This window comes from Podarcis cretensis (assembly GCF_951804945.1).
Source record: "Podarcis cretensis genome assembly, chromosome: 6".
NCBI classification, from domain to species: Eukaryota; Metazoa; Chordata; class Lepidosauria; order Squamata; family Lacertidae; genus Podarcis; species Podarcis cretensis.
Window position 1 is genome coordinate 34,634,095 of NC_137175.1, and position 18,339 is coordinate 34,652,433.

Consider the following 18,339-nt stretch of genomic DNA (forward strand, 5'->3'; position numbering starts at 1 on the left):
AGTGTCCTGTTCTCAGTGTGTCCAGAGTTTTTAGTATGTGAGCAGAAGTTATGTGTGCCTTGTACACTTGTCAGAGTACACAGGGGATGCAATGTAAAGGTATAACATGTTGTGTGTGTGTGAGAGGAACCTCAACACTGGGAGCCAAAAGCCCTCTAGTCTCTCTGGCTTCCTGAAGGCTCCTGCACATCTTTCCAGGCCATAACCTTTCCTGGACTTTCAGTGCCTTGAGCAGCAATCATGCCTCCTGCTTGTCTGCTTGGAAGATAAAGGGATGATGTTTAGAAAGCTCTAACTTTTGCATGGCCAGAATGCAATGTACTGTATGCAGGCAAGAGTCATATCCCTGACCCATCCATTGCTGGCATGCGGCCCCTGCAACATTGCTCATGAGAGAATGAGGCCCTCATTATAACATGTACGCAGCGCAAAGTGTGCACATGTAATGTATACACAATGTGTGGGTGTGTGGTCTGCTGCATCTCTAGACATCGCCTCTTGCTCTGTGAATGCAGGCGTCCCAGAAGGGTATCTGTATCTGTTCTATTTTTACTGACCAGTTGCGGTCTGGCTTCAGCTTAATACCCCCATCCTTTCCTCATCTCCTCACAGTCTGAAATCTTCCATCCTACAGCCAGCACCTCCCTCCCGCCTGGACTGCGCTAGGTAAGGTGTTTTCATCAAAGGGGTAGCCTTGGGGCGGGAGGTAGTCATGTGTTGATTTATAGGTTGGAGCAGAGAGAAAGAAATCACCACCTTATTTTGCTCAAGGCAATGAGAACACCAGCTGGTTGAGCAGGAGCTTTGTAGGGGATGCACCCAGGCAACTGCCATTAAAACCAATTACACTTGCAGTGCCAATGGCATGTAGGCACTAATGCAGACACAGGCTGGTGGAGATGGGTTTTTCCCCCTCCCCTTTTCAATCTCGGAGCACTTTGCAAATACTAGGCAGATAGATTAGCCAGAAGCTTAAGGGCAGGTTTCAGTTGGTGAAGCGTTAGATCTGAAGAGAAATGCTTATGAAAATTCCCCAGAGCAGATGGCAGTGATCAGATTCCCTGATGGAAAAGGCACTGCACGAGGGGACTGGGTGTCTAACAGGATCCAATAGGCTCTTGGGGAAATGGGAACTCTGAAAAAACAAATTGACTTTCTCCCACATCAAATTCCAGCTCTCTTGTAGATGACAGGTGCAGAAACGATGCTAATTATTTTTATGTCTCCGTTTGTGGTGAGTGCATCTATAAAAGTCTATGCTCAAGTTGCCTTCTCTGTTCTATTTTATTGCGGATACTTACATTTTGTTAACACCATGGTGGTGTCAAACAAATTTGCTGACACCTAACAGAACTTTGAGAGAACTTTGCTTATGCCAGGGTAATTTATCTACCAGAAACTAAACTGGAGGAACTGTTTCTGAATGCCATCCGTAGTGATACGGAGACCACTGGGACAATTCATTTGAAAGAGCAAAATGATCCAGTCACAGATGTGTATTCCACAAGTTCCATACCTTTTCCCAAGTGACATTTATGGAGCATGAGGCTATCAATAGCTACGAATCACAAGGGGGGAATATGCTGCTGTGCTCAACTCCTGCCAGTGGGTTTCTTACAGACATCTGGTTGACCACTGTGAGAATAGGATGCTAGACTAGATGAGCATTGGGTCTGAGACGGGAGGACCTTTTGTATGTTCTTACGAATGGCTATCTTATTTGTGGAAGTCATGGGCTGCACGGATGCGCTGAATGACTTAAAGGTAGAAGCCGCTGAGCAAAAAGCAGGCATGTATATGAGCCGTCAAAGCGGTATCAAGCTGTTTAAAGAGTAGGAATGAAAATGAGGCTTTTGTAGCTGAACAAAAGAAATTTTATGGTCAAATTATGGATGCAAAATTGTGATATTACCAAGTATGCAGTAGTATTAGAAATACTACAATATTCAAAGTTACCTTCAGCCCTATAGTCAAAGGAATCCTGAGAATCATGGGTTTCATTACAATCAAATTCCCCATTTTACATTTACTTTACATTTATTTAGAATGGTTTTGGATAGACAGTCATTTTGCCCAAAGCTAGTACGCTGCAGGGAATTTTGAGGCTCTTAAATCTTTTATGCTACCTATAGAGTTGCTCAGATGCAGGAAAGCTTCAAATAATCTGAGTGTAAACCAGCTTCTTAAGGGAATGCAAAAGTGAGACCAAAAAATGCATTATGAATTTGAATTGAATTTTTATTTTAAAAAAAGACATTTGAAATTTGAATGTGGGCATTTATCTAAGACACATGTATTTTAAGACTTGGATTTTCACATACTTGATCCCTCTCGGGGAAGTTCCTTATCTTACCCTCCAAAATATCAGTCAATAGAAATAATTTTGTAAAAATTGAGGGACTGAGAGGGGTTGTGGGTAATTAGCATTCGAGAAGTAGCTAAACCCTTGAAGCCAAGTTGCTGAATTGTAGATATGCTTGACATGGCACACCCTCCTGTCTATGGCATTTCTTGCTCCCTTAATTTGAGGCTGACCTCCTGTACATCACAGCTTTGCTAGTATCTCTCTCCATGGCAGCAGAAGGTCCAAAAAAGTAAACAATAGAGGTGTGCTGGCTATCAGAGACATTCTGGGAGAGTAATGCTCCATCTTGAGCAGAAGTCTCTAATTTGATCAGATGCTAGGCTGTCTTGCGTCTACTGCTTCTCCCTGCCTTTTACGCATTTAGATGATTCAGCTTGGAATAGCATGGCAAATGCCTACAGTAAGCAGAGGTAGAAAAAGGTCACCTGGGTTGCCTAGGACCTCATTTTTCTTAGCACCTTGTGTGGGACAATTGTATTTTTTTTTTTGCATCTACAATTAGTGGGCCTCTAAGAACTGGTGGGATGATTTTACCAGGAGTTAATTGGAATAAGCCATCCATATAGTCTAAATGCTGTTCCATGGATACACAATAAACACTGTGTGCCCAACCTGATATTTAAAAGGTAGGATCAAATAGGTACAACTAGGTTATGTGAGTCTGTGACTACGCTTTGGATTTAGGGTAGCTGCACCAGGCAGCAGCTGTAGGGGGAAAGTATCCTCATCATCTCTAGCCATCTAGAACAGGCACCCCCAACCTTCTTCTTTTTTTAAAAAAATAATATTTATTCAAACTTTTCAAAATTACAGGAAAAAAAAGAAAAAATACATAATACGACACAAAAAGCAAGAAAAGAAAAATAAAAATACAGAAAAATACAGAAAAAAGAAAAATACAATCATTAAAAAAGAAAAAAGAAAAACAAATTGAATCCCTTACATAATCAATTTCCCTTTACTTATTTTCTTGACCTCCTCACACCTCCCATTTCTGTATTCAAGTTCAAATTTTTATTTCAGCAAGTCCTTTCACCTTATTTTTTTAACTTAATAATTTATTTTAATATGTTATTATTTTACGTTCTCTCTTTCATCCATTTCCTCAGTTCATTTTTGCTTAATCTTCTCATTTAGGTAATTTAGTTTATTTTAAAAACCACTCTTACTTTATCCAATCTTAACTCTCATCCAGACTTATATATCAATATCAATACTTATTCTTAAAACATTTCCCTAAGGTCAACCAGAATTCCCTTCCACGAATTCCCCAACTCTCATGCAAACAAACAAACAAAAAAAAAAAGAAAAAAAAAAGACAAAAACAAAACAAGTTATAATTATATAACCTTTAAGTTCCCAATTTCTATTCCACCCATACCCCCTTCCCGGTTTCAGTCCCCAACATGTCCATCAGTCTCAAAAAGCAATCAGCCTGGAGATCTTACACCCGAGGCTCTTAATTCTCTCTCACGTCCTCTCTTTTTGATAGTTCCCCGTCTTTTTGATAGTTCTTAATATTAAAAACCAAATCTCGGGGAAGCTCCAACCCAACAGGATCCACATTTCTTCCAGCCAGACCTCCATACTTAAAAGTAAGGCCTATGGGGTATTCCAAATCTTGTTTCATACTCCTTTCAAATCCAAATGACCCCAAAGCTCCAACTTCCACTTGGATCAAATTTGTAATCCTGAGGTCTTCAGATCTCCACAAAAAGAGCTCTCTCCATCTTTCACTTTCCAATTCAGGCCAAACTTTCAACATCAACTTTTTCTTTTCCCTTGTTACCATCATGAGAGGCCTTAAATTGCAGCTCTCCTTTAACATCTGTGGGGTTGCGGCTCCCCCTTCCTTTTCTTCAGGGACAACATAGGTCTCCTTCTCCAAATTCTCAAAGCTCTCAAGTTTCTCTGTTTGTCCAGTTAAATAGACTTCCTGTGTCAGATCCTTATCCTTATCCAATTCAATGATGGTGTTTACTGTTGTATCCAAAGTTGTAACACTTGTAGCCAAAACATCAATCTGACCTTGCAACTTTCCCAAGAGAACAAATGCTCTATTCAGTTCAGCCTGGATTTTTCCTCCTCCAGCCATTCTTGTAATGTCCCAAAACTCCCTCTAGGGGAATTTTAGTTCCTTTATATTCCTTTCAACACAATCCAAAAGTCCAGTTAAATTGTAGCAACCCTTAAATTGTAGCAACCCTTCTTTTTTTTCCCCCAAGAGCAAATTGTAACAAATGTAACCAGCAGAAGCAACAGAAACAAAGTCCTCTTTTTACGTCTTGACAGCTAACTTGACAGCTGTCAAGATATTCTGTACTTCATCACCAGGCTTTCGCGGACCACTCCCGGGTCCGGGGGGGGGGCAGGCACCCCCAACCTTCGGCCCTCCAGATGTTTTGGACTACAATTCCCAGCATCCCTGACCACTGGTCCTGTTAGCTAGGGACCATGGGAGTTGTAGGCCAAAACATCTGGAGGGCCGCAGGTTGGGGATGCCTGATCTAGAACATAGAATAATGAGGTCTGGACCATCGGCTTAGCTCCATAAAGTTTTGCAGAAACACTACAAACAAGGTACAGATCTAGTTGAGATTCCTGTATATCAGGGGGTTGGACTGGGGGGTTGGACCCTCCAACTTTACAATTCTCTGATTCTAGTGTTATCTATTACCAAGCGATTAAATATTAAATAAACACATTGAAAGCTTAATTGCTGTTTCAACAGATTGCTGTTATTCAAAAGCTGCCTTTTCGAAATGCCTGAGGCCATTTTGCAAGATGGCGTGCGTGCACACACACACACACACACACACACACACACACTCTTCCACATACAGAAGCTGACTGGACTGACAGATAAATATTACCGTACTTCTACACAGATGATGCAGGTCCACCACCTCATCTGAAGGTGGCAGGGTTAGCTTTGGGGATGCAGGGAGGCTGTGTGGCACTTACACTTCTGGTCTACTTCACAGCTAGATGCATCCTACCAGCATCTACCACTTGAGCTGTCATCACACTCTGTCTTATGGGTAGGCCCTGGGCCGGTGGTGCCCTGACGGACTCCAGCTACAAAAGCTGAGGCTGCTGAAGAGGCCAGAGGCCACCTTGGTTGTGAGTCCTGGAGAAATTGCTCCCTGCCTTGTAGGCCTTTTTGCACCTGCACTAGGAGGGTGGGGCCTGGACTGACTCCAGCTACAAAAGCTGAGGCTGCCGAATAGGCTCTTGGGCTGGGGTATTGTTTAGGGGGTTTTGTTCAGGGATTGTTGCTGTTATTGCCATTAATTTTCTGTATCTTTATTGTAGATCTTATTATGATACATGTGCAAATTGTGCAACTTGCTTTTGGTATTTTGATGTTTTATTTATTGTTTATGACTACTTTTGTTACATAGTCACTATGTATTTTTTCATGTTATAAGCCACCTTGAGCATGGTTTGAACTATAGAATGGCAACATGCAAATAAAATTACTATATGTTTGTATGAATGTAGGGCTGACCCTGAACTTGTGCTGGTGTTCAAAGATTAGGTTTCAGTTTCATTCTTTATTGCTGATTCTTTTTCTTTCAAATTATAGGCACACAATTCAATTGCACGATGCCTGAACAGTAAGTAAGAAAAACAACAGCTACGTCTGCCTGCTGCCACTTGAGGTGTCCTCTATTTACATCTAGTTTGGATATTGTTTCCTGGATTCCTCTTCTGACTTTGGCCTAAATTAACTCATGCATGACATCTGGCACTTAGAGCGGAACTAGATTTGGGAGACTTGTCCTGAGGAATGCTGCTGAAAAAGATGTCAGTAGGCTTGAAAGAAGCCTTCTGTTTTAGCTAAATAGAAGGCTTTTTTCAAGCCTAATTGCCACAAGGGAAGGGCAGTTTTGGGCAACCAAACTGGTGAAGCAATGGTTAATACTTCCCACCCCAACTGCAGCCTCCAATTGCTCCTTCGCTGCTGCAGTTAGAGTGAATGAAATCTTCCATTGGCTTCCATAGCAGGCATTTTTCAAGCCTAATAGTTGTGGGCATAGGAGCCAACTCCTAGGAGCCATGGGGGCTTCGGCCCCCACAATAAAATAATTGAGGGGGCTGGGACCCCACAAAGTTGATGGGCATTCCCATTCAAATGGTGTGTCTGCACTGTGCCATGTGATCGATTATGCAGGGTGGGGTTTACCTGGGCCCCCCACAATATTTTATTCAATTTGGCACCCCTGGTTGTGGGGTTGGGGAGTGATCTTCTTGGAGAGCTAAGGAGGGAAGATTTGCTGTTGGCTACCCAGTTGTGCACCCCAAGAAGATGCCCACTACTCCAAATTTGGTTTGAAAAATGCAGAAATTATTTTCCCAAGCCTAATTGCTAGCAGGGTGTGTGTGTGCGCGTGCATGCATATGTGTGAGGGCTTGCATATGTGTGCAGTTGTGGTATATGGTTGCATACATGTCTGAGGGATGTGCATCAGTGTGGTGTGTGTATATCACAGTTTCTCCAGTTAGCACATGTGACCAAGGACCCGCAAAGTTGATAACCCAAGAGAAACATGAACCTGTATCATAGGTTCACCTGTATCATAGTGGGGAAACAAGGAGACTTGACCAATGGGAGGAAAACAGAACGTGATACAGGGCTGCTGCTTTCAATAGCAATTCTATGACCAGTGCCATATCAAGATTTGCTCTAGTGCAATCCTATGCATGCCAGCTCAGACATAAGCCAGGGCATACTATCATGTTGTAGTGGGCAATAGTGTCCTCAAACACTGTCTAGTATGAACTGAGCATGCCTCTAATTTCTCCGCAATGTTCAAAGGTTCCATTGTAGGTCACACTCTACATTTAAAGCTCACATATACCACTTCAACAGCCATATATTCGCCACAAAGGATCATGGGAAATATAGTTAGTTAAGGATGCTGGGGATTCGTCAGGACCCTTGACGAATTGCAGTTCCCAAGGTTCTTTGGGGGCAGCCATCATTGTTGAAGTGGTATAAGAGTGCTTTAAAGGTTTGGTGTCAGTCTAACCACAGAGAATATAAAGAGGAAAGTATTCCCCAAAGGCAGAAAGTCTGAAATAATGGCTATCAGGCATTAGTTTCTAATAGTGCCAAATTCAAAATGCCATTGCATGTCAAATACAATCAGATATCAAGGGTAAGATATGAAATTTTGAACTCAGTGATCATTGGCTGAATAGCAAATATTCAGAGGCTGCCTAGCGAGTTTACTTATAAAAGAGAATTTTGAGTTTTGAGAGCATTAGTAAGACTCACAAACCACTTCTACAAACCAGCCACTAGATGGCAGAGAAAAACCTACACTTCCCAAATTTAGACGCGCGGTTCTAAAATGAGATTTGCCAAAGGAACTGTGCCTTTTCTCTGTCCCTTAGGCTGGAGCTAGCCAGTCCGTTGAGCACTTTTGTTTCAGGGATGTCATTGTCCACTACTGGAAGAGTGGGACAGCTCAGCCGCTGACAACTAATCCATGATCCCACTAGTAGATGTGACCGTAAAGTGGGGATCTCTAGGTTTGAGAACAGCTGTGGACATCTATGTCAACGTATAAAATAGGATACATCTCTTATGGAAAACCCCGTGAGAATGTTTAATGTTTAATTTGGGTCCAAGAACAGCTGAACTGTAGAGAAATACTGAATAACATCTAAATCGCATGTCTAAATGAAAGCAAAACAGCCATATTCCCAGATAAGGTCTTCTCACTAGGGATGGGGGTGGGAATTCAGTTCGATTCACATTTTGAGGCGAACCTTCCAAATCTGCACTTCCCAAAACAATTTTTGACCCAAAACACAGCATAGGGAGGGTAGGAAAATCCCAACTTCTTCTGGAAATCTCTGGATTAGTGGGGACTAGAGGTGTGATGGGTTTACTTTTCCGTACAGTAGCAATTCTTCTCTTGAGCAAAAGTTTATATTCCTCATATTCATTCTGCTTTCTCCTGTCTTTATTCCTCCAACCAAATGAACTTCTGCAGGGAGGTAAGTGTTGCTGCTGGATTCTTTTTTATTTTTCGGTGCAACTCTGCAACTGATTGCATAATGTATTTGTTTTAAAGTGGTTTTCCTTTATTTACGTATTCGTCTTTCTCCCTCAGAGGAAATCCAAAATCACAGCCTCGCGCAAACTCCTTTTGAAGGTGAGTCGGGATGCGATGCCAGATCCTCTCAGAGGTCACAGACCAGCTACAGTGCTTTTGTTAAAGTGAGCTGCAGACAAGAGAAGCTAGCCTAAGCAAATGTTGGGGATTGTGTAGGAATTCCACCTTGTGCATTGTAGGGGAAGCCTATGAGATGTTTGCATTGACCTATGATAGAACTCACATCTCAGAAAATATGGTAGCACTGATTTTTTTAAAAATATGATGTTTTGAAGGATCCCTCTCCTTGTCCTTTTCTTTTATTTAGAACTTGTCTTAATTTTTAAAAATCTCAAAGTGATGTAAAAGCTAGAAATTAAATGCAAGACAAAATAATCTCAAAGCAATGTACAAAACAGAAAACAAATACAATACAATAATAATCAAGTAACAACCTATTAAAAGAAACATTATACTATTAATTAGTAACACTCACAAATACTACTACTACTACTACTACTAATTTATTTATGCCCCACCCATCTGGCTGGGGTTCCCCAGCCACACTGGGCAGCTCCCAACAGAATATTAATAATAATAAAAATAAAGGGATAAAACATCAAACATTAAAAACTTCCCTAAACAGGGTTGCCTTCAGATGTCTTATAAAAGTCAGATAGTTGTTTATTTCCTTGACATCTGATGGGAGGGCATTCCACAGGGTGGGTGCCACTACCAAGAAGGCCCTCTGCCTGGTTCCCTGTAAACAAACACATCCTTATTCCTCAGTACAAAATCCCAGCCAGCCACTTTGTATGACAAAGGCAGCTGGACAGACCTCCTGAAATCCTAATAAGATGAATCTCCTACTCCACTTCCCACATGGGGACTGCATACATGGGGTGGGGGAGTTGTATGCCAATAAGAATCTCCCTCTGAACAGCAGTGAGGAACTTTATCTCATCAGTATTCTGACTGCACAGGCTCTCATCCTGAGCTATAAACATTCAATGCCCTACCGACCATCGCACCAACTACTGCAGCCTCCATGCCTTCCAAAATAAACAGGCAGCCAACAGAGCAGGGGAGGGGAGGGCGTTGGTGGGGGAAAGAGAAACAGAACCTCAAAGCCTACAAATTTCAAATGCTTTGACTTCTCTGTCTCAGAGTTTGATGCTGGCTAAAGCTAAAGAACAGTGGGAACAAGAGCAAGTGGACAAACAAGGAGAAAAGGAGAGGTATTTGGCAGAGAGGGTCACACCTCTGCGGACCAGCGGACTTTCGTTTGCCCAACTCCAGGTACTCTCTTGGTTGAGGGAGCTGTGTGGAAGTAAATATGGCTTCTGAAGACTTGCTGATGTTGTTGAGCATTATGGAGCTCTGATGAGCCATACTAGGAGTTAGGTCTCCAGCTTGTACTGTATTTTTTTGCCTTTGGACTCAGCTACATTAGTAAAAATAAAACATTATAAATGCATTATACCACTGTGACACCAGATGGTGTTGTAGAGCTGAAACTGAAACTCTAGGAAATTTTCCATCGTGAATTTTGAAATCCCCCCCCCCCAAGCATTTATAGAGCTTTTTTAAATAACTGTGTAAATGCAGCCATGGGTAATAATAATAATAATAATAATAATAATAATACTTTATTGTCAATGTACAACCTGTGTACAATGATATTAAATGAGCCTCCCTCCCCCCACCCCCCCAAACACAGGTAGATAAGACGTCTCTTCCAACACACTGGAGATGTTCTTATTTAGACTAGAGCTTTGAAGTGCTTAAAGGAACTGTCTCAATTTATATGTTTAAACTGAGATGGTTTGTATTGACGGTTGTTGTCCTATTAATGTCAGCTGATGTTTTATTTTCATTTTCATCTGGTTTCTTTTTCTTTCTTTGTCAAATTTGCTGTTGAGAGATTTCCCCCAGGACAAAAATACATCATATCTTCCAGATAAGGAAATATCTTCTTCATATCTTCCAGATAAGGAAATATCTTCTTGTGTACTAGTTCTATCAAAAGTAGTCCTGGAGAAAAATGCTGGCTCACCACTTTTCCTTTTAACCTCTCTCTCTAGGATCTGTGCAGAGAGCTACATGAGAAGGTGGATGTTGTGGATGAGGAGCGATATGACATTGAAGCAAAATGTAACCACAACATGCGGGAGGTAAGAAAACAAAATGCCATCTGCTGCAATCTTCACAATATAACAGTCAATGTCCATTGTTGTATTTTTGGGCTCAGGACCTGGTTCTTGGGGCTGTTAGGCCTGAGAGAATGGAGGTGGAGATCTCTGGTTTGAACTGAAAATAGGAAAATTCACAACCTTCTGGAACATCTATAATCATTCTGGAATATATATTTTTTTAATGAAGGCCCTAGGCTGATCATGTGTTCTAGTTTTTCACCATGCAGAAGCTCTCCTGACATTCTCAGGTTTGCCGTTCCTGGTGCAGGAGCTGCTTAATAAAGTGCACAAAGATAGTGGGAAAAGGAGACCCAGTGTGCTTTTTCTATTTTGTTTGAGCGTGGCAAAAGATTCAGGCATGAAACTGCCCCCAGGAATGCCTCTCTGGAGCTGACTGCATGTTTGCTGCTGGCTCCACTTCCTATTTATGCAACTGACCCCGCCTCCCAGCGGAGCTGATTGGTTAACTGAGGTTTGGTGGGAGGTGGGCGAGCCCAACCAGCTGGTATGTCCCATGTGACCCAGGGTGCTGCGCGCAGTCCAGCAAAGGGCACCCACAAAGGAAGGTGTGAGCGCTCACTGTTAGCACTAGGGGATTCCCAGAGCATCCATACCTGCAGCAGAGAAAGATAGTCAGATCACACTAACTCCTTCCTGTTTAGAAAAAAAGGCTTGACCAATTTAACCTTAGCTCTTGCATGCCCATTGATGACTTTGTGAGGCTTCTTTTCTGATCTCCTGTTCTGCAGATTAAAGACCTGAAACTGAAGGTGCTTGACCTTCGGGGGAAATTCAAACGTCCTCCCTTGCGGAGGGTCCGTGTCTCTGCTGACGCTATGCTTAGGGCTCTGCTTGGCTCTAAGCACAAAGTATCCATGGACTTGAGAGCCAACCTCAAGTCTGTCAAAAAGGAGGACACCGAGAAGGTCAGTGGTTGCTTCTTAAAGTGATTATGGAGGAAAGATTTACCTGTGTGCTGACCTTCTTTCAACTGGCTGCATGATAGCATGATAATGCTATCCTTTGGATATTCCCAACCATCTAAATTGAAGGGAGCAGTTGCTAAAGAAGTCCCACATGGAGCACATTCAAATAGTCCAAATTGGAGGACACCAGAGCATGGAAAACTGAGGCCAGGCTTTCTCAATCTTGACACATGGCCAGACACCTCTGTGGGAGATGGTTTATTTGAGCTGCTCATTATCTGTGGTCTGTACATCAACTCATGCTGACCTTTCTACTATGTCTTGTTTTGACTCACGGTCAAGACAGTTCATGATTGATTTAGCTGTTTGAAGAGTTGTGCTAAGCACTTTTGAAATAGTTCATTTGTGGCAGCTGCACACATATTGAAGGGCTGAAATAATGGACAAAGGCTGCTGAACCCAGGTCTTCCCACACCAAGTGATCCCTAGCACAATGGTAACATTTGTAAGCAGCTTTCACGTGAGCTGAAAGTCTTCACACTTTGCTTTTCTTAGGAGGAAAAATCACAGCTTGGGCCAGCATATGGGGATCTGTTTTGAATATTAGCTTTCCCAATATCAGTAGTTAACAGAAACTATTTCATAATAAGTAGAGGAGATCACTACACATACAGTGTGTTTTGCAAGCTTGCATATGGAGGAAGCAAATTTTAATGTTCTGGCTCTTTGTCTTTATTACTCATAAAGTCATTCAGATCTGAAAAAATGTCAGCATGGGGTAAATTCCTGATAAGGAGCTGGCCCAGACTCTGGTGTGCCTGCCAAACACTGGCCCAAACTCTGGCACAATGCCATTTAGGCTCAGAAGATGCCTTGAACCTGATACTCAAAGTATCCCATGGTTAACAGAGCATGCTAAGCTCCCTGAACACCAGTGTGGGTCTCTCTTTCCAAACAACTAAGGGTGTGGTAGCCATACAAGGAGCCTGTGTGTATTGCTTCCCAGCCTGGAGGGAGCCTGACATCAGCTTCACCCAACTTGGTAGCCTTCAGATATTCTGGCCTATAGCTCCCATCTCTCCTGACCATTGGCCATGCTGGCTGGGGCTGATGGGAGTTGTAGTCCAATACATTTGGAGGCTATCAGGCTGGGAAAAGCTGGTTTAGATAATGTTTTCTGCATGCACTGGGGCATGCTGGGAAAATGTGGTGGTCAGTGCATGTTTGTGATGAGCCTGGCCTCTTTGTTTTATGTGGATATTATTAGGCTACCTCATAGGGTGTAGCCCTCATAAGGCAGATTACAGATAACCATAAGATATATAATGCACAATGAAACAACAACCAACTTAAAACACTGAAAACAATGATTAAAGCATCAAGTTAAAACTCCATGTTTAGCTGTGATTATATTTGGCCAGCTTGATATTATTGGCTTCCACCTTAAGAGGGCAAAACTCAGGATTAGACTTTCTGAATGTCTGCACAAACACATTTTACTCAACATGCAAACCTTTAATCTTGGGCATGGCAATGTCTGCTCATGATGGGTTGCCAGTGGGCAAGGAGGAGGCATAGTCCTCATAGAGTTGAGTATGTGTGAATTTCATTCATTCAAAAGTTCATTTGCACTGGATTCTGTGATATGTGTACACACACCCAAGCCAATTTGGACAACTTCCTCTTCCAGTTGTTGGAGAAAGGCAGGGTGTTATAATGCAGAATGCAAAGTCCCAACTCATGGCCTTTCAAAATTCTGCCTAATCTTTTCCCTCTGAATTCTGAGATGCCATGGGCACTGCCCACCCACTTTCACCTTCACCTTCACCTTCACCTTCACAGCCATGAGGACTAGAAACTTTGAAATGAAAGTAGAGTTTTCAAGATGCCAAAGTCTGTGCACCATACTGCACTTAACTGGTGGTTAAGGTGGGATCACACAATACACATACAGCTCTGGTGCTATGAATTCGCCTTTACTATTCTGTTCTCATGGTACTAAGGTAAGGTTCCTGGTTTCTTTACAGGAGCGTCCTGTAGAAGTGGGTGACTGGCGTAAGAATGTGGAGGCCATGTCAGGAATGGAAGGCAGAAAGAAAATGTTTGATGCTGCCAAAGCTCCAACAGGACAATGAGAAGTATGACAGTCTTAATTTACTCCTATATATTTAGTTTCCTGTCCACAACAATTTTGCTATCATGGGTAAATGGTTCTAGTCTCAGCATCGTCACGAATCCTGACTGATACTTCCTTGAATGCAGAAGCAACTCAATGGGCAATGTTGAGCAACTGGACCATTGTATCATAGAGATACAAGCAGCACCATATTCCTGGCTCCACTGAGTTCAGTTCAATAGTGGAAGTTTAGGCTGTGCCTTCTTTCTTTCTTTCTTTCTTTCTTTCTTTCTTTCTTTCTTTCTTTCTTTCTTTCTTTCTTTCATAACTACTGCCTGTTTATATAAAACAGGTTCAAACTTATTTGGGGGCACACACTAGATAATATATGTCAGGGATAGGGTACCTGTAGCCTGTCAGGTAGGGCTCGATTACAACTCCCATAATCCCTGAATAGGGTTGGAAGGATCTGTAAATTTTGTTTCTTTGGGGTTCCTCCACATTTCTACAGAAAACTGCATTAAAAAAAAAATCCTCCAGAAGCCGCTTCCGTATTTTAGTGAGAATTTCTATAAAATTCCAATAAAAACATTTTGCATGCAGTTTTGATTAATGTACACATTTTGCAGTTTTGATTAATGTACACATTTTGCAAGCAGTTTCTCCTAATATAGTGTATTTTTGTATGTTATTTTCCCTGTTCATTTTCATACACATTTTCCCCTAACATATACATTTTTGTTTGGTTGGAGAACTGCACTGCAAAAGCCAAATAAGTGCGGATTTTGGAGGATGGCTGTGTTTCCATTCTCAAAACTGTTTCAGAGAGTGTGAATTGATAAATTTGGCTTTCAGTGTGAACTGAATCAAATTTCTTCCCCATCCCTATCTCTGACCATTGACCATGCTGACTACAGATTATGGGAGTTGCGAGTCCAACAACTTCTTGAGGGTGTTCATTACAGATTCCCCACTGCAGATCTACAAGGTGCTTTGCATCTCACAACAATCATAAAAAATATAGTGGAAGCTTCACAGCTTTGGAAACAGGAGGTATGATACCTGCCACAATGTTTACAAGCCTGAACATGAAAGTGCCCTATTAAGATGCCAACCGGGACTCAGAAAGTTGACTTGCTGATAGACTTATGGACATACCAATCAGGGCACTGAATCGTTGTCTCTGAGATAATGACGGGAAACAACTTTTGAATCTCTGAATATATCTGCCCAGACACAAAGCTTTTAATTATTTCATATTTTCTGCATGCCATTCAGTGTCAGAAACAGTGATCCAAATCTCACTGAGCTGCATTAGAACCAGTCAGAGTCAGCTGGCTTCCTAACCAGTTCCACAAAATAGGAATGGTGCTCACTGCTTCATCCTCTTTTCCTACATATGTTGTTGGATTCCAACTTCCATCATCCCTGGCTAGTATGGGGAAAGGTCTGGGATGATGAGAGCTGGAGGGCACCACGTTTGCTACCCCTGCCTTAGAGACTGTACTGGAGGTTGTTGTATGATTCAGGATCAAGTCCTGAAAATCATCAGTATCACCAGTCCAGCAGTCGCTTCTCTTTTTACAATGTAGAGAGCTATCACTGCACCACATGCTCAGCTCTCCTTCCTAGACTAAAGATGTGGAAAGGAAACAGAACTAAGGCTGGCAAATGAAGAAAACCAGTGTGAACTGCAAAAAAAGCCTGAATACTTAATCTGACCACATTCTCCTCATGTCCCTCCATCTTCCAAAGCCTTTATGTTGAATTCTGACTTTTGTGAGAAGAGATATATAGCCAACCAGCTCAGACTTAAGGGGAAAAAATATTCCATTCTCATTCAGCTAAAACCTGACTGGTGAGATGACTGTGTAACCCAACTATCATTCCTCCTATCCGCTTCCTGCTGCTGCCCCTTCCAGTAGGTTCCTGTTGGTCCAGATTTTTCTTTCCTTTTATTTAAAGCATTTTACCCCACTCTTCATCCAAAAAGCATCCCAAAGGAGTTTACAAGATCAGTAGCAAGACAGTCCTTTCCTACAGGCTTACAAGCTAAAAGACATGGCACAAAAGGAAAAAAAGGTTGGGCAGGAAGGGGCAACACTTAGGACCAGCTGGGATTGAAACAGTTAAGGTAGCCTGATAGAATGGGCACTAGTTGTTGTTGTTGTTTTAGTTCCTCACAGTTGGAGTCATCACATGATGCTCTTGGTGCAGACAGACATGTAATACACTGCCAAGTGATGGGATCCAGAAATTCTGCTGTCAGAGTTGACAATAACACAGCATACTTTGCACCTGGGTGGTACGGCAGTGCAGAAAGCAGTGGCCATAGAAAGCGTGGGTGTAATGATTGTTATTCCTTAGTCTTTGGTCCTCGCTCAGCTGTCACCTAGTGTTGGCTACTTAGTCCAACCATGATGGGCATTTTATTTTATTGTTACTTGAGGTATTTTATTTTGTTTGGAATGTTTGTTATTAAACACTGCTGTTTGTGCAAAGGAAAGGCTTCAAGGATCGCAACAGTGTCTGTGTGAACACTGTAAGTGAGGCCAACTCCAGTTTAATTGAACAATTGCTCTCCATTCTTTTCCAGGGCCTGCATGGAAAGATGAAGATCCTGTCCCACAGTGTCTGCACCTCTTTCTTTCCTCCCCCACCCCGCCCCGTGCTTCCTCGTCTTGCCTCATCTTCCTGCATTAGCTGTAGAGTCGCTGCATGTACAGACATTATTAAAAGATCACTATGACTTTGCACTTCATGCCCTCTCAGCCCTTCATGAGCCCATTGGGCTTCCTGTGGCAGCAGCCAGCATCTTGCTAGCATGAGTCCTGATGATGACTATTGCAATGATCTTGCACTGCAGTCTTCCCTCCAAGGCCATATCATTGGCACTTTGCATTTTATTAGGGGCAGAGGGAGAGGCATGTCAGGTCTAAGATTATGAATCTGTAAAGTGCAAAAGGAAAGAGGATCCTGTATCATAGATGACCATCCTGCACAAATCTTTTGACCATACAGAGGGCTCTATTGATGCTATAACTTACAGACTGAGTGCTGTAAATGTCATTGCTAGGGAAGCTTTGGTGCTCTGTCTTTCTCAATCAAAAAGTCCCCCTGTCCTCTCCATGCTGATTCTTCTGATACTTGCAGTTTGGGGGGATGCAAACATTGTTTCTCTCTGTACATTAAAAACAACAACACAGCAGCACTGAGAATGAATACACAGAATGTGTTTCTTTCTAGTTTCCTTGAATGCCATACATGATGGTGGGTGGATTGAGTTGTTGCTTGCGAGATCATGAGGTTTAACGGAGGTGAGAAGCGCTTGAGCCATTTCACTGTTTCCATATTGCCCATTCCACATCTTCCTGCTTCCCTACAAATAGGGCACCAGCTTGCTTTGTTTTGTCTCCTGTCTCTGGGCCCTACAGGCAGGTTGTTTAATTGTGGGTGTATCCCCCAACATGTTCTAGACACAATAATAGTGTCTTAGTGATGGATTTATTCTGCTTCATGGTTTGTACTGTGATGCTTCCCCAATATTGCTGCATTAATTGCTGCTCAGATCACATATTACCCAACATCACATTTTACCCCATTACCCAACATCACATTTCTTTGTGGAAGAATTACTTTGAGTGGGGGAGCTTTGAATATGAACTCCTATCTGATGAATGAAGACGCAAAGTCCAGACAGCTTTGCTGCTACAGGATGGTGAGAATTAGGCATGCATTTTAGAAAACAAGTTTAGGTACAGCATTCTGACCACTTCACCTTTTGTAAGTCAGAGTGCTGGTTTTGACCTATAAAGCCTTAAACGGCTCAGGACCGCAATACCTCAAGGATTGCCTCTTCCCATATGAACCTACCTGGTCCCTGAGATCATCTTCCTTCGTGTGCCGTCTCCTCGAGAAGTCCAGAGGGTGGAAACACGAGAACGGGCCTTCTCTGCAGTGGAATGCTCTCCCCAGGGAAGCTTGCCTGGCGCCTTCATTATACACTTTTAGGCACCAGGCAAAAATGTTCCTTTTTAACCAGGCCTTTGGCTGGTCTTATTGACATCCAACACCCTTTTAGAATGTGGCTTTTTTGGGGGTGGGGTTATTGGGTTCCTGCTTTTGGTTTGATTTTATATGTTGTGGTTTTGTTGTGAACTACCCTGAGACCTCTGGGTATAGGGCGGTGTATAAGTTGAATAGATGATGATGATGATAATAATAATCATAACAAGTATTACTGCAACACAAGTCACTGCAGCAGAGAGCAGCAGGGGTGGGGCAGCAGTGCTCACTTGGCCAGCTGTCCCCCACATTGTTGCTGCATACTGGGGCAGAGAAGGGTAGGAGCGAGGCCATGGCAAGGTCAGTGCCACACTAGAGGAGTCAGTCCTGTGTCTGCAGCTCACCATCAGCTCCTCCTTCACCCTCCCGACACCAGCGACTGGAGGCCAGGTGCACACAGTTGCTTGCCATCTCCTACTGCCAAGCCATCTCCCTTGCGGGAGGGAAGAGTTTTCCCTGTCCCAATCATTTGATCCATCTCTGGCAGATACATTAGAGTTCTGGCCTTTGGAACCATCTGCCTGAATTGCCATTCTGAAAAGGTTGTTTTCGAATTGCAATG

The 18,339-nt window shown here is 42.6% G+C and overlaps 1 protein-coding gene across 1 annotated transcript; it reads left to right on the top strand.

Moving 5' to 3' along the window:
* Positions 1 to 523: 523 nt before the first annotated feature.
* TNNI1 (troponin I1, slow skeletal type) lies at positions 524 to 16,934 on the top strand. The gene is made up of 8 exons (XM_079982317.1): positions 524 to 666; positions 5,955 to 5,989; positions 8,494 to 8,535; positions 9,643 to 9,774; positions 10,560 to 10,649; positions 11,420 to 11,596; positions 13,624 to 13,734; positions 16,309 to 16,934. The coding sequence occupies exons 4-7, from the start codon at positions 9,649 to 9,651 to the stop codon at positions 13,729 to 13,731; spliced, it is 501 nt and encodes a 166-aa protein (XP_079838443.1). The 5' UTR covers positions 524 to 666; positions 5,955 to 5,989; positions 8,494 to 8,535; positions 9,643 to 9,648; the 3' UTR covers positions 13,732 to 13,734; positions 16,309 to 16,934.
* Positions 16,935 to 18,339: the final 1,405 nt, after the last annotated feature.

Excerpts from the sequence above, each read along its gene's own strand:
- TNNI1 (XM_079982317.1), top strand. The coding sequence starts at position 9,649 with ATGCTGGCTAAAGCTAAAGAACAGTGGGAACAAGAGCAAGTGGACAAA. Across the intron at positions 9,775-10,559 it reads TTTCGTTTGCCCAACTCCAG|GATCTGTGCAGAGAGCTACA; the intron begins GTACTCTCTTGG and ends CTCTCTCTCTAG. Across the intron at positions 10,650-11,419 it reads GTAACCACAACATGCGGGAG|ATTAAAGACCTGAAACTGAA; the intron begins GTAAGAAAACAA and ends CCTGTTCTGCAG.